A 27161-nucleotide genomic window follows, 5' to 3' on the forward strand; every position below is an offset into this window, starting at 1 on the left:
CTTGGCTATTTCCGGTGGGCTTCCAGTTTCTTCCTCCTTTCTGGCTTCGGAATCCTTGCACAGTAGGGCAAATTAGAATCCGGCCTCTGTTCCCTGCTATAAACTTCATGTATACCAATATGATCTCCATTTTCTAAGTAGGGATGTTTAAGTAATCAAAATGGTACTATTCACACACAAGAAGGGGATATCAGGAGGCTGGGAGGAGCCACAAGTTTTGGAAAAGTAGTAAACATATTTAGAAAGCCTAGGGTTGAGGAGGCAGAATCCGTCCAACAAGGACCGAGCATGCTGAGTGCTTGCAGAATATGCTGACGTAACTATTGAAGGTGAGTAAATAGTAAACCTGGTGGGAGGGTGATGGAACGGAGTAGCTGGAATTCTAATCAGTGAGACGCCATGCTGCAACATTTTGCTGCAGACCCCACTTGTCCCAAATAGAAATAAAATAACTATCTGCCGTGAACTCAAGACCAGATCTTGGGCTAATTATGTGTTCCTCACCTGTCAAATGGAACTGAACTGGTTTGCCTGTGACAGCATCTTGTCACAGACAATTTTTTAAAAAATATTCTGGTTATTATTTTATTTTAGAAACGGAATTTAAATGCCAATCCCTTCTCTTCTCTCTCTCTCCCCACCCCCCTGTTTTAAAGACTATTTTTGTGAGATGAAGGAGTTTGGCCCAATCCACACGCTTTGGTCTGCCTCCGAAGTAGACCTGGCGGACACGCTGAAAGGGGTGGCCGGCTGCATCGACAAATGCTGCAAGGCGACCGAGAAACGGATGGCAGGGCTCTCCGAAATCCTCTTTCCTACTCTGCATGAATATGTGCTTTACAGTGAAATATTAACGGTAAGATGGAACGGGCACTGCGTAGATTCATCTGCCATGGACTCTTGTTTTCAACACCCTTCCCTCTGATTGCATTGCTGTAGTGTAAGCGGCTTGTCAAATGATTGCAGCCAGTGTGTTTTCTTAGCTGGTGTTGGCAATGCAGTACTTTGGGTAAGGGCAGGACTATTAGCTCCCATCAGCCCTTGCCACTGGCCATACTGGCTGGGGTTGATGAGAACTGGAAGTCCAACAACACCTGAAGGTCTGGCTTAAGAGAGTAGGCAACATTCACTCTCGTACAGGGATAATATGCCGGCCTTTTTATTCTGCATCATCATAACAATAATTTGCCTCCTATCTGACTGGGCTGCCCCAGCCACTCTGGGCGGCTTCCAACAAATTAAAACATCACACAGTAAAGCATCAAACATTAAATAGTTGTTTATTTCCTTGACATCTGATGGGAGGGCGCTCCACAGGGCGGGCGCCACCACCAAGAAGGCCCCTGTAACTTTATTTCTTGCAGGGAGGGAACTGCCAGAGGGCCCTCAGAGGTGCTGGATCTCAGCTGAATCACGGGGGTGGAGATGCTCCTTCAGGTATACAGGGATGGAGCCATTTAGGGTGGGCCTAATGTCCTTGAGAGCCGATATACCATCTTGCCTGGTGCACAGGATGCTAGAGTAAAGCATCTTCCTTGGGAGTAGAAGTTTCCAGGTTCATTCCTCTGCATCTCCATGGAGGGCTCGATCCCTGGAGATCCTCTGCCAGCCAGTGTAGACAAAACAAAGCTAGATGATCCAGTTGGTCTGACTTCCTGATTCAATGGCCGCTGTCCTCCAGGGAGGAATAACCCTGTTTATTTGCTGTGTAAAATACTGGATTTGTTAGTCTTTAAGGTGCCACAAGATGCTTTTTTATAGTGTGTGGGGTTATGGGGGGGGGAGTTACACCATGTGTAACAGCAATCCCTAGGGCTATGAACCATAGGTGTTCCCATTGCAGTATGTGTGCTGTTGGTTCAAATGTGAGGTTGTGCATGTAGTATATGCTGAAATCCATAACATAGGAAGCAGATCAGAGGGTTTCCCTTGGGTGGTCTCAAAATCCCACCAGGGGAAACGAACATCTGAAGCTATAATAAAGATAGTGTTGCATGCATCCCCATCTACGAGAGGAGAGAGACTGCGGTTACCTTAGAATGGAGGTCAGTAAATACTTCTGTCTTTAGGTGCCAGAACCAAATTCTGGTGGAAAAAAAAGCCCTGGTTGTCTGTATCTTCGAGTTTCCTATGAGCAAAAACCTTACCTTTGTTTCAAGGGTGCTGTTTTCTGTCGCTGTAGTCAGCATCTTGGGTGTAAAACTGTCTTCCCCTCCTCATTTTCTCACCTCTTAAAGGTTGTCAGCCTCAACACCACCTCTGACGTACAATTTCTCTTGAGCAGCGCTGCACAATAACTGTTTTCTAGTGAGAGAAACACAGAAGCGAAAAGATTATTTGGGAGATGGGCCAGAGCTTGTGGGTCTGCAGCTCAGAGTAAAATGCGCTTAAACTCCAGTGGCATGAAGAGAACTTTGATGTGTCTATTTTTCTCTGAATCGCATCCAATACGCTTTCATCACAACCAAACCTCCTCTACTTATAGGGTACTTACTAGGAATGGCATAGCGTTTTCAAAGCAAAGGGGACAATTTGAAAGCTCAATTCTGCCTGTAATTGTGTGTCGTGTGTGTGTGTGTGTTGTATACTGCATATTCTTGTGGCCAATCTGATTGTGCAGCTATCAAAGGAAAATTGGAGGTAGAAGCCTCCACAGCAGTAGAGGAAAAATTGCTCAAAATATATGGCATCTGTACACAACTTGGCAGGATTCACTCGAGAATGTAGCCCTGAATAGCCATTTTAGGGGTAGGGGGAGTGCTTGCTTTGAAGCAGCTCTGCTGCTGCTGTTGTTACACAAGCAGTAAGGGTCCGTGGATATCAGGGGAAGGTTCTGCCGCACCGTAAAGCCCCACTGGTTTGGATTTTGCCTCAGGTTAGCCCCCTTAAGTGCCTCAAAGTGTAGGCACTCTGCAGAGATTAAAAATAAGGCAGTCACAACCCATGTGCTTACAATCCAGTGCAGGCACCCCCAAACTGCGGCCCTCCAGATGTTTTGGCCTACAGCTCCCACGATCCCTAGCTAACAGGGACCAGTGGTCGGGGAAGATGGGAATTGTAGTCCAAAACATCTGGAGGGCCGGAGTTTGGGGATGCCTGGTCTAATGAATGTGATAGATAAGGAAAAGGGGATGAGGAGGGAAGAGGAAAACAAAGGCTGGAGCAGTGTGTTCTTTCTGGAAGGGATGAGGGAAGGAAACTCCCTGCGCCATTCATTTTCAAGATGATGGCTGGAGCCAGGTTGGTCTCCTGCTTGCCATGGCAGTCTTCCTGGAAGACATTGGGGGCAGCTTTCCTGTGACCTTCAGTCTCTTCTCTGATGGCAGAGGCCAAAATGTGCTTCCCTTTAGTTTTGCACTCCCTGGGAAGCTGATGGTTGGACGGGGGTGGGGGAAGCTTTGTGAAATTTCTTTTTGCCTGTCCAGTGGCTGGGATCAAGCTGCTCTCCACTGTTTTTCCTAAGACGCAGCCTCACAGTAGCTTTTAGTCCCCTGTCCAATTGATGGAGACAGAGTTTGCTGCCGTGAGATGTATCCTCAATGGATTTGTCTAGTGCTCATTTTAAAAAGTTCAAGTTAGCAGCCATTATCACCTTTTTTTTGGCAGCAGGTCCCTTAAATTAAATATGCACCGTGTACTTTACTTTATCTGTAGTGAATCTGCCAGTTTCATAGGACAAGAGACGGACATGTCTGTATCCACCTTCTTCCAAGTTTTTAATGGAAAAAATTGTGGGGGGCTCCCTTTCATAAGTTATTTAACTGGACGAAACGTTGCTCCATTATATGTATCTCTCTTTCTTTCTCTCCTGTTTTGCAATTCAGGGGGTTTTGAAAAGAAGAGATCACATCCAAGCAGAGCTGGATTCCAAAGTGGACACTCTATATAATAAAAAGGCAGAAAATGATCTGGTGAGTATGCCAACCATTGCAAAATAATAATGGGGCACTTCTTGCTGTAATTTAAAAATTGATGCCATCACGTCACATAACTGTGCTAATGAAACATGATGGCAAAGGGCTCTGCCTTCCTGGGATGCATCCCTCTAGCTCAGTATACTGTCAAATTTTACTGGTAGAGGTCGTCAAGGATCACTGATGGAGATCTTTGCTACAATGACTCTTTTAACTGGAAATAGCTAGAGATCGAGCCTACAGATCTACAGCTCCTGCCCCAATACTCTTCCAGATAACAGTGGTTCTCAAACTTAATCTGTTCCGGAAATCCATTCCAAAACCAAGGCATGCTTTCCCATAGAAAGTAATGCAAAACGGATTAATCCGTTCCAAATTTTTAAAAAAACAACCCCTAAAACAGCAATTTAACATGAATTTCACTATCTAGCAAGACCATTGATCCATAAAATGAAAGCAATACACAATGTACTGCAGTCACACAATCAATCAGTAGCTGAAATGGGTTCCACACAGTCACAAAACAAAACCAAAAAGAGCCGCAAAAGCAAAAACGCAAAATAAAGAGCAAAAACAGACAGACCTCGGTGTAACACTCAAAACGGGAGTGTGGCACTCAAAACGGAAGTGTGGCACTCAAAACAGAGCACATCCGGCTTCCGAAAAAAGTTCGCACACCGGAACACTTACTTCCAGGTTTGCAGTGTTTGGGTTCCAAGTTGTTTGAGTACCAAGGCATTTGAGAACCAAGGTACCACTGTAGTAATTTGGTGTGCTGATCTTGAACATACTTAGCAGACCACTTTCTCCTTTCACCATGACCTCTTACAAACCTCTTGAGTGATGATATCTGTTAAGTCAAATTTTGTAGAAGGATGCAAAAGCGCATCGTTGGAAACTGCCCCCCTGCCATCTACAGATGGTGTCTGGAAAAAGAATGCAAACATCCTCTCTTAGCTACCATCCCTCTTCCTCCCTGCATGTTTGCAAACTAATCACAAGTCAGGAACAATGGATTTGAACCCGGGCTTCCAATTAAGTTCCACACTCCAGCAACTACATCACCCTGCTTTTATTATGGGGAAAACAATTCAAGAGGTACCGTTTGCTAGTCTGCGCCCAAAAGAGAGATGATGTCACAGTACTGGTCTTGTATCTCAGATTTTTATCTTGAGCATGCGCACACACACAAAACACTTTCTAATAGAATTGTCATCCAATTTGTCCTAAGGTAATTTGGAGATTCCTGCTTGGACAAAACATCTGAAAAATGGCAAGGGGAGCAATATGAGTTCAAGTTAAAATAAGTATCATTTCTTCAAGGGTGTTCCATTGTAGCCCTGAGTTGTTGCTGGCATTTGTCTAAATCGAAATCGTGTCATGAATCTGCAGATTGCTGCTCAGGCCAGACATCTGCGGAATAAGGGGGAATGTAAAAGAGTTTTGTTGTGACTTGCAAAATTTCTCAGCGAATGCAGAGATGGGAGCAGAGTGAAACGAGCTCTCGGCGATCAAGCTCCACAAAACCACCAAATTGCCTTAACCATGATAGCATGCAATGGAACTGACATCACAAAGTAGTTGAGGGACAGTCATTCATTCTCCAGTGAGTAAAAGCTTCGCCTGTCAACACCTGCCTGTCACACAGTCGTTCAAGACAGCAGAGCAGGACACATCTTGCTCACATTAGGCGTGATGACCATACAAGAACATCAGAATCAAAAGCCTATCTAGTCCTGCGATCTGTTCACACAGTGGCCAATCAGATGCCTATTCTTCCGTCCACAAGTAGGCTGCTGATTTCTTTCCAGTTGCTTTACAGCTTTGTGTACGAAGCTCTATATGATTCTGGAGCAATGATTAAGCCACGTCTCCCCCAAATCCCACCTCGGTCACTTACATTTGTGGAAGAGGGTGGTTGGAGCTGGCTGGGATGAGGAAAGAAAACTCCCTGCACCATTCATTTTCAAGATGATGGCTGGAGCCAGGTTGGTCTCCTGCTTGCCATGGCACTCTTCCCGGGAGGCACTGGGTGCAGCTTTCCTCTGATGGCAGAGGGCAAATTGTGCCACCTTTAGAAGCTTTGCCTCTGCAGCAAAGCATGCTTTGACTGGAGGATGCTTTTAGTGTTGTGGTATCTGTGTGTTCTTTTCTGGCAGGGAGGAGAAAACAAAGCTTTGTGCAATTGCTGCTTGTCTGGCCAGTGGCTAGGATCAAACTACTCTCCAAGTTCTTCCTGGGAGGCAGCCTCATGGGGCTCTTGGCCAGGCGGCTTCCACCACTCCTCCTCATCCAACCAGTCCCTGACATGCCCTCTCTGGCCATGATGGATAGAGCTGATGAGTATTGGAGTCCAACAACATCTGGAGAGCCACATGCACTGCAGGGGGTTGGACTAGATGACCCTTGGGTCCCTCCCAACTCTACAGTTTTATGATTCTATGTTGCCTAACTGTCTTTCAACTATTCAAAATGTGGGGTTTTCTTTTTTTCCCACTCCTGCCCCCAACAAAAAAGAAATCATACAAACAGTGCTTTTTTTCTGGGGCTATGCTCCTGGCTACGCATACCCCTAAACATTTTGTGAATCTAAGTTTGGCCTCATTGAGGGGCAGTATTTCAATAGGAGTAGGAAAATGAGAGTACCCCTAAACATTTTTTTTTTTAAGAAAAGAAAAAGCACTGCTTATAAAAATGATTCTTCTTATCCATGAATGTGCAGATGGGGAGCTGAGGCTGTGAACGGCCTCCTAATAAAATTGTGGCAGCGACTTCCCAATCTGTAGCACAGTCACATGAGAAGGAAAGACTTTGGGGTACACAAAAACCGGTTCTGTAGATGGACGTTGCTTGGTTGCTGTGCAGAATGGAATCTGGCTCCGTTCTCTCTCGTAGGCAGCGCTTTCATCGACCTTAATGAGCACAACACAACTGTCCGGTTGAGCTTGCCTTTGAAAGCGGATACCCAGAAATTATGTTGACAGTGAGTGGCATGAGCTTGAATGTAATGCGAAGAGTAGTTGTGCCAGAGAAATGGAATCACAAACAGGTCATTAGCGCTGACAAAAGGCTAGAGCGCTTGGTCTTTATAGGGGACATCGATTCGTTCCTGCAGGGAAGTCAGCTGTGACGCCCGAGAAGAGGGAGGAGATTGGGACCAGGAATATGTTTGGCAGTCGTTTCTAAGACTGAAAAAAATGGATCTCATCCGATAGACCATGTGATAAATCAATAGCTTCCAAGCTGAAGTGCATAGTTTGGCCAGCTGTGAATTGCCCCTTTCCTGACCCTTCATTGCAATTGGCTCCTTTAAGAGCAGGTTTGCAAGTTCAGAAAGAATGTGGGACTTGAACCAAAATGATTGAGTTCCACAGAAGCCAAGAAGGTAAATAGGACATCCTGGATTAGACCCATTCTTTCAGCCCAACCTACCTCTCAGGGTTACATGAAGACAGAACTGAAGGGGTCAAAGTAAGGAGGAACCGATGGAGCTGCTTTATACAGAGTTGGCCCCTCAATTGGTTCAGTTTTGTGTATGCCAGTGTTTCCCAAACTTGGTTTTCCAGTTGTTGTTTTTGACTACAACTCCCATCATCCCTATCTACCTGGACCAGTGGTCAGGGATGATGGGAATTGTAGTTCAAAAACAGCTGGAGACCCAAGTTTGGGAAACACTGGTGTATACCTGTGGCCCTCCAGATGTGGAACTCCCAACTCCCATCAACCTAAGAGGTAGATACAAACCCTGGACTTGTAAAAGGGTATTGGGAAATAATCCATAATGAATTGAAAAAAGCACTCCCTGCCCCCCACAAAAAACAAAACAGAGTCCTTTTTGTTGGGGATAATTCAGACTGAAATTCCCAGGTGTCAAAAAAAGGTTATTTATGTATGCTACTACTGCGGCCCATGTTTTGCTAGCCCCGAAATGGAAAGTGAGTGAGCTTCCATCTAAAGAAGAATAGCAACTTAAATTGACAGAATATGTGCAGTTTGCAGACTTAACATATAGAATAAGAGAACAAGAAGAACATAACGTTTAGAGAAGATTGGAAAACGTTGGTTGAATATATGGGGGGGGGAATTGTGTACACCTGAAAACATTGGCAGCATTAAGATAAATTCAACAGTGTCAATAAGTTTTGATGGATGCAATAATGGAATACTGAATGGTTTAGTTTTTGTAAAATACGCAGGGATTTGTGATACGCAAAATGAACCATGGAAAGAGAAGAAGGGAAGCCATTGATATTTTAAGGATGTTTAAATGAGTATTTTAAATTGTTAAACAGAAAATTTAATTAAATTTTTTATATGTGGTAGATACAAACCCGACACTGTAACAAAGCAATTGGGTAGAATAGGAATGGGAACTGGGCTTCCATACTTTGAACAGCTGTGAAGACGATAGCATTTTGGCAGGTGCACTGGATCACAGCAGCTCTATGGCACAACAAGTGTCGCCTGCCCAAAAAATGCCTCTTACACATAACTGCTAAAGGTACTTGAGCCCTGGTCAACTTACATGGCAGTAGACAAGAATCGACCAGGACATTACTGCACCTTGTTTGCAGCAGGTGCCACAAGGTGGTTACTATGGCAACCACCAGGAAGTCAGCGCTGCAAAGATGTAATGATTGTTACTCCCAATGACCACTATAAGCTCCCAAGGATATATATCCCTGTCATGGAAACCTGAGGCCAACGGGAGTCGTCAGCTTTTTTCCCCTTCAACAGCCAGAAATCTTAGGGATGCATAGGTTGAATTCTTTGAAGGTGTAAACATCTCTTTGGTTTCCACTCTTGTTGAAGCAGAATTCCAGTCGGAGAAAGAAAGAAGTTTGTGTGCATGCGTATTAGTCTGTAGTGAACATTCTCTTTCTTTGTATAAATTTTATTAGCGCTTATAAAGAGAGATATAAAACTTAATACCATATATCTTTCTTAGCCAACGTTAATAGAAATAAAATAAAAACATAGAGGAAAAGAGGGAAAGGAAAAAAGGAAAGGAGGAGAAAAGAAGAGGGGAAAAACAAGAGAAAACGATAAGAAGTCAAGTGAACATTCTCTGTTGGGGCAGGAAAGCCTCCCCTCAAGATCTTAGGGTGAAAAGTTTGTTTGGGGCAAGGATTTGGGGAGTGTTCTTTAATAAGAGGAGGTGGCACAGGGGTCCTCTTCATTTATTTCTTTTTTAAAAAATAAAACAACTACTCTATTCCGAACTTAAAAATGGAAAGTGTAATGCTGGTGGTCAACAAAAGAGGTTTAAAGTCTGTCTCAAGGCAAATCTTTAAAAAATGTAGTATAAACACTGACAATTGGGAAACCCTGGCCTGCGAGCGCTCCAGTTGAAGAACAGCCTTTGCCAATGGTGTCTGGGCTTTGAAGAAACTCGATTTCAGGACGCAAGGGAGAAACGTGCTAAGAGGAAGGCACACTTGGCAAATCCACACCGTGATCAGCTCCCGCCTGGAAACCAATGTTCCTACTGTGGAAGGATGTGTGGATCCAGAATTGGCCTCCACAGTCACTTACGGACTCATTGTTAAAACCGTGTTTGACAATCTTACTCGGCTACAAGTGATCGCTGAAGAAGAAGAGGAGGAGGAGGAAGACTCTTTTCTCTCTTCCAATTAGTGCCACAGCCTGGAAGAGAAAGGGGAAAGTTGAGGGGCACATTAAGGGAAGAATGATGGCTACTGAACGTTTGAATTACACTCCAGAAAGAAAGAAAGAAAGAAAGAAAGAAAGAAAGAAAGAAAGAAAGAAAGAAAGAAAGAAAGAAAGAAAGAAAGAAAGAAAGAAAGAAAGAATCATTACCAGTAAAGCAGAGGCCCCAAAGACTCTTATTTTTTTCCTTGGGATTTTGGTACTTAGCATGAAAAGTGGCACTTCCTCTGAGTGGGGCAGGAATTTTGGTCCCGCCTTTTTGTTTAGCTGTGTTTTTTCTCTCTTTCTTCCTGCACTGCTGTGTTCTTAGGTTTTTCTTGTTTTTGGATATAAGTTGCTTTATGTTACCTGGTAAGAAGGGAACAAAGCTAACTCATTATACCACAGCTCCGAATGACATGAAATTCATTCATGAATGCAATAGCCAAGCAGTTCTTCAGGGAAACTTGTCAGCCATCACTGACCTTCCAAAAAACCCGAGTTTGCTGGAATATAGGTTGGGGTTTTTTAAACTGCAGCCAAGAGAAAAAGTCTCTTGCTTGCATCTGCATTCTAGAACTGCAACAAAGACCTTGTTTTGATGCTAACAACGTTTCCATTACTGAGTTCTTGATTGGGATTTCACCCTCCATTACTTAGTCTGATTTGTTTGTTTGTTTGTTTGTTTGCTTGCTTGCTTGCTTTAGCTATCAGAAGAGATTGGAAAACTTGAAGATAAACTAGAGTGCGCCAATAATGCTCTGAAAGCTGACTGGGATAGATGGAAACAAAGTATGCGTCTTGATATGAAACTGGCTTTTGATGATGTTGCAGAAAATAATATCCACTATTATGAACAGGTAAGACACACTTTTAGAAAAGCGTTGCGGAATTGGTTGCTTTCTCTGTACAGTTCGCTAAGAAAAGAAACAATTTGTAATGCAGCTTTCTATTCCAACATAGGCCTTTCAGTTAATTGCTGTGAGCTCGAACTGCTTCTGAGTTGACTGTCAACAGAGGGCAGTCTTGTTTTACAAAGTGCAAGGATGGAAACATGTATTTATATTGCTTCAAGAGAGCTGCAAGTGTTTAAGACAGCAAAACTTTGCCTTCCAGGGCTGTGTAGAAGCCGATTGCAGGATTTGAATAGTAGATCAATCACTGAACACTTTAGTTGACCAAATTTAAATTGGTGTGGCTGAGATGGAAATTAGTGTAAGGTTCAAGGTAGAGCTGCCATCTCTTTTATTGGACCTGTTCCTGTTCCTTAAACAACAACCCAGCATGAAGAGATCAAGCAAATTAAGGTATCTCTTATCTCCATACAATAAAAAAAAGTTTTGCCTGATAATGTCAAGCTGTTGTTAAAGGCATGCAGCCAAGAGGGAGTGTGAAAACCTTTGCTTCCACTTTTAATTGACTAAAGTTTGCTGTGTCATTTGCTCCTAGAATTATGGTTCACCTTAGGTATGAATAACAAGCCAGCTTCAGTTTGGAGTAGGCTTGTTTGAAACTGACCAGATGTTTACATTAGCCACTATTTGTCATACCAGGCAACACAGCAAACTAGATGAACCGAAAGTGAAATTAAAGGCTTCTGAGATCCTCCCACCAGCCATACACGAGGAGAGAGGAGCGTGCAAGCTCAATGCTTGTTGCAGCTTGTGTCTGCTCCTGCAGGTCAAAATAAACCATGGTCTACTAGTGTGATGGTCAGATGTGACCACTGCAATAAGGAGTATATCATTAAAGATATCTAACTATGAATGTCTTACATGGATGTCTTCTGTTTGCTGCAAAATGCTAAGGACCTGATCCATAGGAAACCTTAATGTGGCACCCCCATGCCATCTAGGAGCTTTTTGCCGAAATAAGTAAGTTTAACTAGTTTTGAATGGAGCCTTTGAACAAATGAAATTGCCGTACAAGGCACAGCTCCTTTTTCTCCCCCTTAACAACCTTGAAAAGGAGCCATGCTATATTTTCTGACTGAGAGCCATATTAATTAGTTTCTCTAAAAAGATAAGAGTCTCTATACCTTGTTGTATTCTAATATGGGTTTTCCCTAATATGAATGGCTTTCACCTGACCTCTCAGTGCTGAATTTACAAATGCTTTCAACATAATGTAATTAGAAAGAGAGAGCTCTTGATTATCAGGTCTGTTTAAATTAGTCTGAGAGAGGCACGGGGCATTGACAATCCGCTCCTATAGATCAAGATCAAAACACTGCCTGGTGTCTGAAGTTTTGCTGCTTCTTGACATTTCCTCAGCTTCCTCCTATCCACTCATGACTCTAGGTTTTCCTATCAGAGATGCATGACCCAAAGCTAGTCATACAAATGTTGTGCTCTGAAATTATTCGACTGTTCACAGACTGGTCTGGAGGCATTTTGGGTTTTTTTTTTGTAGGAGGAAAGAAAGGATCTGCAACCCAAACATAAGCATTTGCTTTTGAGTATCTCTGTGAATTGTTACAGTGGCCTCCCTACAGTGGCCCACTAATGCACAGCTCTCAAGACATTTGAAGGTGGCTAACCTGTGGTTCTCCAGATGTTGTTATATGGCAGCTCCCATCACCGCTAACCATTGGCCATGCTGGCTGGGGCTAATGGGAGCTGGAGGTCCCAACAACATCTGCTCTAACCCATCCCCAGCATTTATATGCTAGTGCAACTGCTCAGAACTGGGCTATCAAACTGATAACTTGAGAAGAAGCTAAGGCGTGTTAATCCGCTCTCCCTTCCGCAGCTGGATCCACTAGGAAGGGTAAGGGGGTGTGTGTGTGTGTGTGTGCATATATATATATATGGTATGGATGAGAGGCCACGCCCACTGCTCAGGCCAAAAAGAGGTTTGCCAGTTTTGCCTTAAAAAGGTTTGTCAGGAAAGATTGTCAGACTTTGGGGGCTCAGGGAACTATCTTCAAACAGAGGGGAGAATTTCACACGCCTTGACATTTTTATTTGGCTTAGATCAAAATCCAAGAATGGAATTTCTGGCTTCTCCACCACCTCCTGCTTTCAACGTCAACTGCACTCCCACAGAATCTCGTCAGGGTGACGAAAAAGGAGAGGGGGAAATGCTCTATTTTGCTTTTCTTCCAGGTTGCCAGTGCTGCTAGGGGAAGGGAAGGGAAGATGAAAAGTGTGTGCCCGGGCAGCTGCAGGGTGCTGGCAAGGGGACAGAGCGACACTTTTCTGAGATAGTTCAGGAATGGCTGGGGAAATTTATTTGTGATTTCGCAGTTTATTTCCAGGAAACTTTGGAGGACTCCTGCACCAATCTGAGGAGAGCCTCAGCAGGCTTGGCCATCTCTGCGTCTCACAGACGTGCTGTCTCCGTAACCCTCCATCAACCTTTTATCGTGCCCTTTGTGTAGATGGGGAGCTGAGCCTTGCCTACAGAAACCTAGTGACCTCTTAGGTAGACTGAGATTTGAACCAGTGATTTCTTGACTCAGGGTTCATTCTCCTAGCCACTATGTTGCTCTTCCATTTACCTGTTGGTATCAAATGCATGCAAAAATCATGGCATGTATTCTGGGTGATGACACTCACCACACCCTTTTATTACAATTTTCATTTATTAAATTTATATCCTGCCCTTCCTCTCAAAGGAGTCTAAGGTGGCAAACCCACCAGTGAAAAAACAAGTGCTATTTAAAGCATTTAAATGCAATTAAAAGTATCCAAAGAACATTTAAGAGCAATAAGCACCGTAAAACATTAAACTTTTTTTTTAAGGGCGTCTTTGGCATAGACCCACTAAAGAGGTTGCAATAGCCCTTTTGCTTTGTGTTTAGTTCCAATTATTGCCTTGGATTCCATCGTAGCACACAAGTATTTCTAAAACTTTGTCTCCCCTTTGTTAAGTCTGGGGTAAAGATGTGACCTTAGAGTTGTTCCACATGCTTTCTTAGGTACGTTTGCCTGAGGATTTTTGCTGTCAGTCTGTCGAGCCCCATTTAGCCAGTATGGAAGAACACGTCTTATCCTCCTTAAGCCAGATTAATGCTGTCACTGTATGAAGTACTTCAACAACAGAGCATACCTGCAAACTGATCTGCACAGAGCGAAATGGCTTACAATGCAGGGCTTTGTTGACAATGTAGCAGTCCTGGCATCTCCAGCCAGGGCTGGAAATCTCCCCTGTCTGAAATACTGGAGAGTGTGGACAATACTAAGTTGGAAGGACCAATGATTTGATATAAGTCAGCTTCCTATGCATAACTATTGATACCTAAGCTTTCTTTTTGCCATGTAGCGAAATTCTATTCTGGGTGCCTAAAGCCACTCTAGCAATGCAAAATGCTATCAACATTTCATTGGACTGTGTGGCGAATCCCCCACTGGTTTCAACTAGCACTATCAAGCAATAAGATTTTTTTTTTAATGATTAGCAGTACAACCAGGACTCCCCCCCCCAAGCCGAAAATCACCAAAACTCAGTTCTGACACCTCTCAGGTGGACATCATTGCATCCCAGTGATCAGGGGGGATGATAATAATAATAATAATAATAATAATAATAATAATAATAATAATAATAATACCCCGCCCTCCCCAGCCAAAGCCGGGCTCAGAGCAGCTAACACCAAATATAAAACAACTGGTTAAAAGATAACTCAACAACAAAACTAAATACATCAAAATTAAATTAAAAATTAAAAATGCAGCCTCATATAAAGGGGGGAAAGAAAGGGAAAATGGGGGAGGGAATCAGGTTGGCTGCAGGCCAAATGCCAGGCAGAACAACTCTGTCTTACAGGCCCTGCAGAAAGAAATTAGGTCCCGCAGGGCCCTGGTCTCAGGAGACAGAGCGTTCCACCAGGTCGGGGCCAGTGTTGAGAAGGCCCTGGTTCTAGTTGAGGCTAATCTGATTTCCTTCGGGCCTGGGACCTCTAAGGTGTTACTGTTTATGGCCCTTAAGGTGCTCCACAGGGCATACCGGGAGAGACAGTCCTGTAAGTAGGAGGGTCCTAGGGCTTTAAAGGTCAAAACCAGCACCTTAAATCTGACCCTGTACTCCACCGGGAACCAGTGCAGTTGGAAAAGCACTGGGTGAATATGGTCCGATGACAGGGACCCTGTGAGGAGCCTCGCTGCAGCATTCTGCACCCGCTGGAGTTTCTGGGATGATAGGAACTGTAGTCCTAAAACAGCTGGGGACACAAGTTTGGGGAAATGGTGTGCCGGCCCTTCTCACATTGCCGACAATCCTGTTTATGTCTGAGTAAGGAGCATGATTCTCTACTTAGATTGTTAGCACTGTGGACATTTCCCTATGCAAAGATTGAAAGCAGGCAGACTGACTTTATACAGTGGTACCTCGACTTACGAACGACTTGACAACCGAATTTTTCGACTTACGAATGGGGGTAATGGCCGCGCGCTTACGAATGTCTCGACATCCGAAAGGAAACTGCGGTGGTTTTAGATAGGGATTTTTTGACTTACGAATTTTTCCGTTTCCAATGCATTCCTATGGGAAATGGCGTTTCCAATGGCGTTTTTTGAACAAATTTGTTGACCTACAAGGTGCCTTCAGAACGGATTAAATTCGTAAGTCGAGGCACCACTGTATATATTTGCAAAAGAAGCCAGCTGCTGATCAGTATCAATTGCACCCATCCAGAACCAATCGAGAATTTGCCCCTCTGGCTCAGTGAAAAAGGCAGCTAGGCACAGACTGGTTTGTGACACAACAGTAATAATAATAATAATAATAATAATAATAATAATAATAATAATAATAATATTTACACCCCGCTCATCTGGCTGGGCTTCCCCTGCCACTCTGGGCGGCTTCCAACAAACATTTAAATACATCAAATATCACAGATTAAAAACTTCCCTAAACAGGGCTGCCTTTAGGTATTTTCTAAATGTCAGGTAGTTGTTTATCTCTCTGACCTCTGATGGGAGGGTGTTTCTCAGGGCGGGTGCCACTACCAAGAAGGCCCTCTGCTGGTTCCCTGTAGCTTTGCTCCTTCAGGTATACTGGACCGAGGCCATTTAGGGCTTTAAAGGTGAGCATCAACACTTTGAATTGTGCTCGGAAACGTACTGGGAGCCAATGTAGGTCTTTCAAGACCGGTGTTATGTGGTCTCGGCGGCCGCTCCCAGTCACCAGTCTAGCTGCCGCATTCTGGATTAGTTGTAGTTTCCGGGTCACCTTCAAAGGTAGCCCCACGTAGAGCGCATTGCAGTAGTCCAAGCGGGAGATAACTAGAGCATGCACCACTCTGGCGAGGCAGTCCGCAAGCAGGTAGGGTCTCAGCCTGCGTACCAGATGGAGCTGATAGACAGCTGCCCTGTATGTACCAGTGAATGAACCAGCGCAGGCAGAACTTGAGTGTCCTCACAGAGCACAATGCCTTTCATTGTAATCAGTCAGATATTCAGCTGCTAGTTGCCAAGTGTGGAGTAATCATACAATGAGAAATCAAATGCTGTGTCTGCATCCCTCAGAGGCTGTGTAGCAGGTGTCTTTTAAATGTGTGTGCGTGTGCGTGACACACACACAAATCCCACACCGTGGTGGGTATTATATATATAAAAAACATGGATGCAGAAGTGCAGCCTGCTTGACAATCAAAAGAACAGCACGCTGTTCACAAACCAGCAGGTAACCACCACTATTGTGTTTGTACTGTCACATATCAGCAGGGCTTCCCCTGCGACAAGAACAGATGAGTTTTCTGCTGTTCTCCATGGCGCTCCATATCTATAATGTTTAATTCATCATTTTTGGGGGGGGATTGCTTCATTAGCAATTGCAGCATCTTGCTGGAAGGGGTGTACGTCCAGAAAAAAGTATCAAGCAGTTTAAGTGGAGATGAAATCAGTAGCAGTCAAAGGCAAGGCTTACCTGCATATACAGTACTGCTCATTTCATGGAGAGATGATAGCCTCGGATGAGTGTTGTAGAATGAGGAGTTTGCACAGGAGAGAATACACAGCCCTGGGGGTTGTTGGCATTTGTCTGTCTCAAAAACAACAACAGAGTGAGCCTCCGGGGGTGAAGTCAAACTGCTGCGTTAGTAGCACTGAAGTGACCTCCCTAGGGTGTGAGCCCATAAGTGTGTATGGAGGTCCCAGGCTGCCCAGATGACAAGACTCCCTCTTAGCCTCGCGATACGTTTGGCACCAGCTTGGCTGCGAGAGTTGCCAAAGGAGTCATACAAGGAGCCATTTAACCATTTTAGGAGCTCCACTCTGGATTTGTGTAGGGCTTAGCTCCATCTTCTCATGAACAAAGTTACAATAAAACGTAAAAGAAAGAAAAACAATTGATTAAAATGCAGATTAAAAATACAATTTAGATTTAAAAAATTGTTTTAAAATGCAGCCTTATTTTAAAATGGCCCAGATCAAAACCCAAAGGCCAGGCGGAACAGCTCCATCTTGCAGGCCCTGCGGAAAGATGTCAAATCCCGCATGGCCCTGGTCTCCTGTGAGAGAGCGTTCCACCAAGTCGGGGCCAATACTGAAAAGGCCCTGGCCCTAGTTGAGGCCAATCTAGCCACCTTATGGCTCGGGATCTCCAAAATATTGTTATTTGTGGACCTTAAGGTTCTCCGCGGGGCATACCAGGAGAGGCGGTCCCGTAGGTACGAGGGTCCCAAGCCGCGTAGGGCTTTAAAGGTCAAAACCTTTAGAGGTTAGGACCAGAGTTTTCCTTCTCCTAGATGAGCTACCTTCCCATGTTGGTGAGCCCCACCTGCCCCCCACTTCCCCCTACAGCACATGCAGAAACTGCCCTCCTGGGCCCACTATTAGTCTCATCCACTCAGCCTGCCAGAGCATGTCTTCACATGGAGGGGAAGTCCCTAACTCACTGAGCGCTTGAAGCCCCATTGGCTACCCTCACCTGGTTTACCCAGCCTGTGTATGGGGTGTTAAAGGAGGGGTAGTATCTCTGGTGGTGCTTCTGAGATAGTTTGTCCACCGTTGGGGTCGACCCTGCACTCAGTTCTCACCTGTGGCTCCTAGAAGCTGTCAGCATCTGACAGCAGCCACACCCCATGAACAGAACAGCCTTAGAGGTGGGGTAGCAATAACTTTAGAAGTAATACCCACTTGGGTGGATTAGTGCTTCTGGTTCCTTCTGATTTTAAAACAGTGCCCCCTATCTACTATAGCTCTGTTTTAGAGTCCCCATTCTTCACCTTGCATATGCAGAAATTGGATTCAACCTAATTGGTTTTTTTTAATGAATAAAAATGTTTATAACCTGCCAGTGGCCTACATTGGGTTATCCCACTTCCCCTTCACACCAACCCTGTGAGGAATGTTAGGCTGAATGAAAGTGACTGGTACCTGTTGAGTCTTCACAGCTGAGCAGAGATTCACATCAGGCTCTCCTTTGTCTGGTTGCAAGGTTCTAAACTGCTGGCACCACACAAAATAGCTGGGGGGGGGGCAGGGAGGGCATGACTTCATGAAGAAAATATGCGGGGGCAGTTTTGTGTCGGTGGTTGCTATATGTAATCATGTGAGTGCAGGGGAATGCTTGCATACATGGGGGTTCCGTTCCGGGTCGCCATGTGCGACAGTGGGACACATGCAAGTCAGTTCCAGCCTGCTCCACTCCTGCCCTGTCTCCTTTCAGCACCAAAACCAGGCACACACATCAGCAGTCGTGTATGGGCTTTATCGCACGTGAGTGGGGAGGCCCCTGTATATGCAGGAGGTAGTAGCCACATCCATTTTTCCTTGGCTATAAGGTAAGGTAAAGGTAAAGGACCCCTGGACGGTTAAGTGCAGTCAAAGGTGACTCTGGGGTTGCAGCACTCATCTCGCTTTCAGGCTGAGGGAGCCAGCGTTTGTCCACAGACAGTTTTCTGGGTCATGTGGCCAGCATGACTAAACCGCTTCTGGCGCAACAGGACACCGTGACGGAAACCAGAGTGCACGGAAACGCCGTTCAGCTTCCCGCTGCAGCAGTGCCTATTTATCTACTTGTGCTGGTGTGCTTTCAAAATGCTGGGTCGACAGAAGCTGGGACAGGGCAGCGGGAGCTCACTCCATTAGGGAGATTTGAACCACCGACCTTCCGATCGGCAAGCCCAAGAGGCTCAGTGGTTTAGACCACAGTGCCACCCGTGTCCCTTGGCTATATCCACCGCTGGCACGTAAGCCCTAAAGGGTTGGACAAGAAGGATTGCATCCCTCGGGCGGAGTAAAGTTCTACACCCTTCCCTTAGAGTTAAGACAATCTATAATTGGCATATAATCCTAAACTGTTCAAGGGTCACAGTTTAAGGAATACTCAGAGGCAGACATTGTCTCCTTGTATATTGTATCTGCTAAGTCAGGATTGTGGGACTGCCAGCTCTCCATGACCACAAGACGGAAGCTCTGGGCAGAAACTTTCAAGCCAGGGAGACAGGTGATCAGGAGGTACTATCCAATATCTCCAGCAGTATACAATAGATAGATGGTAGATAGATTAGATAGATAGATAGATAGATAGATAGATAGATAGATAGATAGATAGATTGATTGATTAGATGATAGATAGATGATAGATATCTAGCAATATATGGAACCATTGCAGTAATCAGGTGCACCATTGTAAGAACAAGCATTTCCAAAGATGAACACCATGTAGACATCAGCTTAAGTATGAAGCAGAATTGGTTCAAAGAAGCACATTAAAACGGCTCTCGTTTATAACTGACAAAGCAAGACATTTTAAAATTAAAATCACAGTAAGTGACTCGCCTTTGAAGCAACAGTGTAGCATTGCCTTTCAACACAAAGATTTAGAGCCTCTTTTACTTACATAAGTTATTCAATTTTTAAAGCTTATCCACATTTATGTAACCAAATGTGTGTTCCAAAATTCAGATCCTTCTGTGGCTTATTTTGTTGTCGGAGATCAGAGCTCTGCTCCAGCTGACAAGATATATAATTAACCATACGAATACAAAAGTAGGTCTCTGTGCCTCAGGCTCTCCAGGCCTTTTCTTCTGCAAAAAACATCAGCTGCAAAAGTGACATTACTTTTGAGGCATTCATTTGAGCTACTCTGAAATTATTTCATTCCGCTCCCTTAGCACGGAGCGGGGAGGTGGCTGATTCCAGATAAAGGACCTTTAGCACAAACTTACCAAAGGAGAGTGAAATGTTAAGACGGGATTGGATTTGTAATTTACGCATCTAATTACTCATAAAACTGTTCTGGGTCACAGGGAAAGGATAACAACCAAAAAATGAAATGGAAGAAGCTTGCCTGGAATGGCATATTGCTTGGGAATATCATTGCAAGTTACAACATATAAACCAGAACATCAGCTATAGGGGGAAACTCGGAAAGTGTTTTAATTTTGCATGCAGCTGTGCCTAAAGATCATTAGCAACTGCAATAATTACACCATAATCCTTTTGGTGCATCAGCAAGTTCTATGAAGTATTTACAAATGTGAAGTAATTTCTGATCTGGTGCAGTGCATTTTCGCTCCATTCTGTTGGCTGGAGAGCAGGGAAGTGTTCCCTTAGCCAGTGTTACATGACAACATTGCAGCCCTTTCCACGGTTGTGGCTACTGTAGAATTGATCCACAGTCTGTCTTTACAATCAAATGGACTGGAGGCTGTGATCCAACTGGGACCTCCACTATATGCGTGGAAGATCACACTGTTGTATATTTCTTAATTGCTGCAACCTCTGTTTCTGTATTCAAAATCATTAGCACAGAATCATTGCCCACAGGGGGTGGGCAGACAAAGCAATCTGCTTAGCAATACCTTGAATTCCTGTACAGTGGAACCTCGGTTGTGGAACGTAATCCATTCTGGAAGACAGTTAGACTTCCGAAACGTTCGACAACCGAGGCACAACTGCTGGTTGGCAAATTCCTTTTAAAAAATGGGAAAATACCAACTAAAGAACAATGGCAAGAAGAACTGATGAACTATGCAAAACTGACGGATAGACTTCGAGAAAAAGACAACAGTGATTTTGAAAGAGAATGGGAACCATTTATATTATATTTGCAGGAACAAAGAAAGACTATAGACTTGATGGCAGGATTTAAATAAACACTCACATTTTTATTAATTATAATATGTAGAAGATAAGAAACAATATAGTGTATACTTCTTGGTGACAGCCTAGGGGGAAAATAAACCAGAAATGGAAGTTGGGGGAAGCCCAGGAGGAGAGGGAAGAGGGAATTTAACATTAATGTTATGGATATGTGATGTATGTAATAATTGAAAAAGAAAATGCAACAAAATCTTTTGGGAAAAAATAAAAAATGGAGAAACGTGCCTCGGAAGCTGTTCGACTTCTGAGGCACGTTCGAAAATGGAAGTAATCACTTCCGGGTTGTCGGCGTTCGGGTTCCGAATTGTTCGGCTTCCGAAGCATTCAACAACTGAGGTTCCACTGTATTCACAACCACCAGGGAACCAACTTGGTCTTTAATTTAGAAACCAGTTTTATGAGAAATTTAAAGGGGGTTCCTACACTGGAGGCATCCCTCCCAGAAACCTGAAAGAAAGTGATGCCGGCTTCAAGTGAAAGCAATGTTTTTTATTAGACACATGATTTCTGCTGAGCACTCAAAAGATAACAGCAATCTTAGCCATTGCAACCCAATGTCATTATCCTGAACCAATCAAAATTATTTAGATCTTCAGCTCAGCCCTCATCATAATACTATGTGATTACATAGAATCATTTTCAGTGCTATTTTTTTAGAAATAGTGGCACTGGAACTCACGGCAAACATCTTCCTTGTTCTCTTAAAATGACAATGGTGCCCATCTGAGAGGTGCCGGAACTGAATTCCAGCTGAAAAAAAGCCCTGATCATTTTTCAACATCCTCCTTTGACTAATTTTCCTGCTTACTAAATATCCCTCAATATCTTCTTTCATCTATCTTCAAAACAATTCAAGATTAATCACAATTTCCATGCCTAGCCGATTCTCCTTTTCGTGCACATAATTGGCGATCAAAGATTCAAACAGGAAAGCCCGCAGTTTAGCACTGAATCAGAACAAACAGCAATAGGATTTCCCACTAGTTGCTGTTTGTTCTGATTTAGCACTAGAGAGCGGATTTTGGGGGGGTAAAAGCAGAGGGAAAAGGGCAAAACCGCTCAGATCTGTGTCTAGAAAGCACAGGACAGGCGCAAAACTGCTTGAACCCATGCTTTCTAGGCACAAGGCGAGCAGATCTGTGAATGAACCCTGTGTGCTTCATGACTAAAGAGCAATACATAAAAGCTGTAAATAAATAGAGCACCAGAGCTTCCTCTGACCTATGTGGACATGAAGTATTAAGGGTTCTGTGTCCCCTGACACTTTACCTGTAGGCTGTATCGATGAAGGGGTAGGCCCCTGTGCTTTTCAGAGGAAGGCAAACTGACTTTTTTATATCCTTCGTCTAAAGAGCTGCCATCCATAGAGCCAGTATTCGTTGACCTTTTATTGTAGTGTGATCAAGACTGTAATAATCAGTGCAGACCTTTTCAAGTTACAAGTACCTAAAATAAGCAGCCAGTTACCAGGAATCGATTTCCTGACCACGGGCAAAGCAGCTACTTGTCAGAATAAGCTGTGGCCCTGCTCATCACTCCTCATGGTTTTTAAATGGACATAAAATGTTGCTCTCCTTAGGAAAATTAATGGGTCCTAACATTTCACCCTACTGCTTGTTTTATATTACACGCACATCAAGACATTTGAACAGGTTTCAAATTAATTTCCCCCCTCTTGTTTTAAGTGCCTTGCTACCTGGGAGTCCTTCTTGACATCTCAAACAGACATTCGCTTGGAAGAAGAACCTGAAGATCAGCATTGACTTCCGCCAGCAAGGACCAGTTCCTTAATCTTCTTCTGAAATGTGGCTAGCCAAAGAAGTTCTCTGCATATGAGATCAAATCCATTTTCCCATAGAATTGTTAAGATTCTGTAACATGTGGAAAACAAACCTGTTGAAGTCTCAGGTATTCTACATTCCTGGACTATATTTTGAATCATGGTATATATCTATAGAGGAGGTGAGGGTAGTGATTAGGATGTATTGCTAAACCATGGTTAATGTTATGAGGATGAGATCTTGGAAGACATTGGAAGGTTTCGATTAACCACATTATGTCTTAACCCTAAACTAAGGTTTGTTAAAAGCATAGTTTGGTTATTAAACCATGGTTTGAAGTTGGTCTGTTTCAGGTAACCATAGTTAAGATTCACCATGGTTTGTTGGGTTTGGATGATAAGCCGCAGTTAATCAAAAATGGAACAAAAATGCCCAAACTGTCCCCCATGGCTGTGCTGGAGGAAGGAGAATGCAATCCTTATAACACTAAATCATGGTTTAGCACTGGATCCAAACTGAGTCAGAGAGAGAGTGAGACCTACTTTTATTTTTACCAGTTGTGTGCATTTATCTGGTTTTTCTTTTTAAATACCCTGTAATTTGGATATAAAATATTTTAAATATGTAAAAATAGCTCCATTTTAATAAATAAAAATTAAGAGGATTTTTTCTCTCTCTCTCTTTATGCTCATTGGTGCAGCCTCTTTAACTGGCTTTGAGTATTTATAAAACTTCAGAACAATCGCTGAATGAAATCTTTTCTTGGTAAATGTATTGTAGCCAAGCTTTCACTAGGTGGAATGTGGATGCCACTAGCGGCAGATTCAACACCAATTAGTCTAACGTGTCTGACACCAGGATTTTTATTTTTATTTAGATTGTCAGACTCTGTGTGTGCTCACACGCAGAAACATGGAGTTAGGAGGAAAACAAATGATGTTATTCTATATTAATCAATATAAACAAGGCTCGTACACTTTAATTATTAATAGATCAGCCAATTAAAGTGATTAATTGATGGTAAATTTTGATCTGCACAGAAGCTTCTCTCCTGGTGGGTTGGAACCGCAACACTAGCTTAGCTCAGCTGGTAAAGCGTGAGACTGTATCTCTGGATCATAGGTTTGAGCCCTACATTGGACAAAAGCTTCCTGCCTTGCAGGCCCCTCGTGGTCCCCTCGCACCTCTTGCTCCCACCTGCTGCCGGGATGCTAGGCCTTGTGGCTCTAGACCACCAGGCAAGCCACTTCTGAATCTGCAAGTTAAGAACACCTTCTTTCCCTTTTTTAAAAAAAGGGTGGGGGCTATTTTCCTAGTGTGTTACACAAATCAGGGAGGTGATGGGCAATGGTAGTTTTCTAAGAGCAGGTGTCCATTTTTGTTGATTACATCGCAGCATATTTTACATTTGCTTTAATCCGCCCACTAGTGAGGTTCCCCTTTTGTGTTACATTTTTAAAATTTGTATTTCTGCTTTCCTTATCCAGCCAAGCTGTAAATTATGGAAGGGAGAATCTCACAAGTAACCCATAAACACAAAGCTCCTTCACATCACAATATTGTCCATTCTATGATCTTCCTTCTTCTAATATTCTTATGTTAAGTATGCCAAACACTTCTTGTTTCAATAATTCATTTATAGTTTTACTCTATGGAGTCATCAAAATGCCACTAACCTCCCCCCCCCCAATACATATTATGTGGTTATATACTTTATATTACTTTTCAGGAGGAATCTTTCTGGCAATTTATCACCCGTTGAGCCCCATCTCTGGGGATTCGTTTCTTTAAGTATTCTTGGTTGTCAACATTTGTTTTTCCCTCAGGCCACAGCTCATGTATCTCCAGTGCTCTGTTAACATCTCGGCCGCCTACTTATTTTACTGGAAATGTCCTTATGCTTTACCTGTTTTCTTTAGATGACTGCAGGTGAACAGTTTTAATTATTTTTATTTTTATTTAAATGAGGCAGAAGCAAAAGGATGTCTGCAACCTTTCCTGGAAGCAGGCCTCACCGAACAAAGTGGAACTTACTTCTGAGTAGGGATGGGGAATATGTTTGATTTGGTTTGCATTTAAAGGCAAATTTGCACTTTCTGAAACAATCCGCAGATTGGAAACACAATCCTTTTAAAGTCACACTTGCCTGAAATTTGCAGTGCAGTTCTCCAGCTGAGTAATTCGTAAAAAATAAAATAAAATAAAATGCATATGGTAGGGTAAAGTGTGCATAAAAATGCATATATTGCATACAAAAATGCCTTATGTTATTAGGGAATATACAAGTATTAGTAGAAACAGGCTTTCCCTGTGGATAGGGAGCAATAGTGCACATAAACCTGTATATTAGGGGAAATTTTGGGGAGGACTTTAAAAGCAAGGTATCACGTTACTGATGTGGAAATGTGGAGAACTGGTTTGAGATTGGACAAAATAAGAAATTGCAAGAGCCCCACCCTTATTTCTGTGTAAACATGCATAGAAATGTACAGTCAAGGCTGTCCCAAGATGGGATGGTTCCAAATGTACCACTGGTATTATATTCACAGCTGGAACGGTCAGAATTATGCCTGAAACACAAGGAACAAATAGGGCTATGTAGCTACCAGAAAAGTTTGAATAATATACTCCGGCCTTTTATCAACACACTTTTAAACTGCCTAGTGTGGGATTGAGGAAAACCACAGAGAGAGAAAAGACACTGAAACGCGGTCTGCTTCTTCAAGTGGGAAAAATACAGGATGTTGCATATATTTCACTTCCAGTACCCCCACCTCTAAAAAAAGGGGGGGGCTTGCTTGGCGGGGGGAGAGACACAGCACTTGCATCTTTTTTTCCTTTTTGCTTTTGACACCCTTCATTTTGGAGGTACAGCAGTTATTTTTATTTTCTCATAGTAGAAAGTGAAAAACATTTGATTACACAATTCCTCCAAAAAAAAGGAAGAGACTGGTCCAGGAAACACAGATAAGACAATAGTGGGAAATAAAATGTAAGGTTGCCACAGTTTGGAGCTGTCAGAGGTTATTGCGGCTACTCTTGAGTAATGACACTCCACACCTGCTTGTCTTTTAAGGTTTTTTTTATTGTGCATCTTATTTACAGTGCAAAGAGTCTGGAAAACATGTCTGCTTAGTCCGAGTCACAACCTCGCAATGGCTTCTTTCTGTTTCGCGCCCAACATAAAAGCTTGGGAACCCCAAAGCGCCTCCCTCTCGCCCTACGGGGTGCCGTGCGCCTCAATTCAGGCGTCGGGGGGAAGGGCCGTCCTCCTGACTGCTCTCCCGTCATTTCCTCCCCAGCTGCTTCCTTCTCTACTCAGTGTTGAAGCTCTCTTATGCTGTCCGAGCCTCTCCCCTCCCTCTCTACCTCCCGATTCCTGTAATCTGATCCGCTACTGGACTTGCTGCTCTGAGAGGAACTCGATCTGATGAGGGGGGGGGGGTGTTCCCTATAAGCCCTCCCCCTTACAGGAACTTTCGATGTTGTTGCACTCAGATACTGCTTTCGGTCTTCTGATTGGCCACTGTGAAAGCAAAACGCTGGGCTAGATGAGGCATTGGCCTGATCCTGCAAGTTCATCTTATGTCTATATGAAGATGCTTCTGACTAGTGTGGAAGTACTGTACTTGCTGAAGTACTTCCACAAAACACAGGGAGCTGTAATTGGATGGTGCATATTGCACAGCTCATTACTATAAAAATATGAAAACAGGACATTTCCCCCTCTCTCCCTTGAAACCCAAGGCATGCCAACACTTGGTTGCAGAAGAAGCCAAGACACAGATGGGAATGTTTGGCTGTGAACATTCCACCTCCACACACTTATTTTAAATAATAAAAATAAGTTATAAAATGTCAGAAGCATATTCTAATGAAATTCCATTACAATAATGTAGAGCTTGCCAACATTTTGGGGCCAGTGAGCCCATTTGGAATCGAGAAAGTGCCATGGGTGCCAGTCACAAAGTGGCGAGTGCAGAGTTGTGGCATGACACAAAATGGTTGCCTTGGGGTGTGGCAGAACATGGCTTCCATGGGGCTGTAACTTAACACATTGAAAAGTACAGGGAAAGAAAATGGTACGGGAATGCCCCCTCGTCAGTGGGGGAACGGCACCTGCATCCCCCACCATCACATTCACTTCTAGAAGCTTCCAGAACAGAAGGTAGGCTGGGTGTCCAATCCTGGCATCCAATGAAATGTGAGCATGTTTACAGGCGTGTTCACTTGAGGCAAAGCATGCAGCACTCACCCGATCTTTCACCTTCTTATTTCTCTAAAGGTTTTCTATCTCTGCTGTGAATTTTTTATGTGCATATGATAAAACACTGTTTAAAAAATGTAATTTTGATGTGACTGTGTGCATAATTGCATAAAGAACTGCAAACCTTGAAATGCGGGTTGGTGCTGTCGGTATCCGGGGGTCGAAGGGCTAGCTGGCTAGCCCCAGCTGGATCGTTTCAGCCTTCACACTGCAGAGATTCATCGACCTCTGGCTCCGACATAAATCAAGAGCTCAAGCTTGCTGCCTTGAGCACACTATACGTAGCAGAGTAAACTGCACAACAGAAGAGGCTTGAGGCTGTGGATACATACTAAAACTACGGATTTATTTTACATAAATCAGAACAAAGAAACATGTCGTCTCTCCTTGCCGTCTTCTCGGAGACAGACTCTAGAACAAAAGCAATACACAGAGCGGAGGTTCCACTCACAGGACCCAGCAAACTGTGCTGGAAAGTAAACAGACATGTGAC

The 27161-nt window shown here is 43.6% G+C and overlaps 1 protein-coding gene across 2 annotated transcripts in view; it reads left to right on the forward strand.

Annotated features, from left to right (window-relative positions):
- Window positions 1-25392, forward strand: part of SNX7 (sorting nexin 7) — a 44443-nt gene extending 19051 nt beyond the window's left edge. For both annotated transcript variants that reach the window (XM_035122860.2, XM_060276730.1), the window contains exons 6-9: window positions 657-856; window positions 3825-3911; window positions 10271-10423; window positions 22306-25392. In XM_035122860.2, the coding sequence (XP_034978751.2) occupies window positions 657-856; window positions 3825-3911; window positions 10271-10423; window positions 22306-22383 (518 nt within the window). In that variant the 3' untranslated portion in view covers window positions 22384-25392. The remainder of the gene's footprint in view (window positions 1-656; window positions 857-3824; window positions 3912-10270; window positions 10424-22305) is intronic.
- Window positions 25393-27161: the final 1769 nt, after the last annotated feature.

This window comes from Zootoca vivipara, chromosome 7 (assembly GCF_963506605.1).
Source record: "Zootoca vivipara chromosome 7, rZooViv1.1, whole genome shotgun sequence".
Taxonomy (NCBI): domain Eukaryota; kingdom Metazoa; phylum Chordata; class Lepidosauria; order Squamata; family Lacertidae; genus Zootoca; species Zootoca vivipara.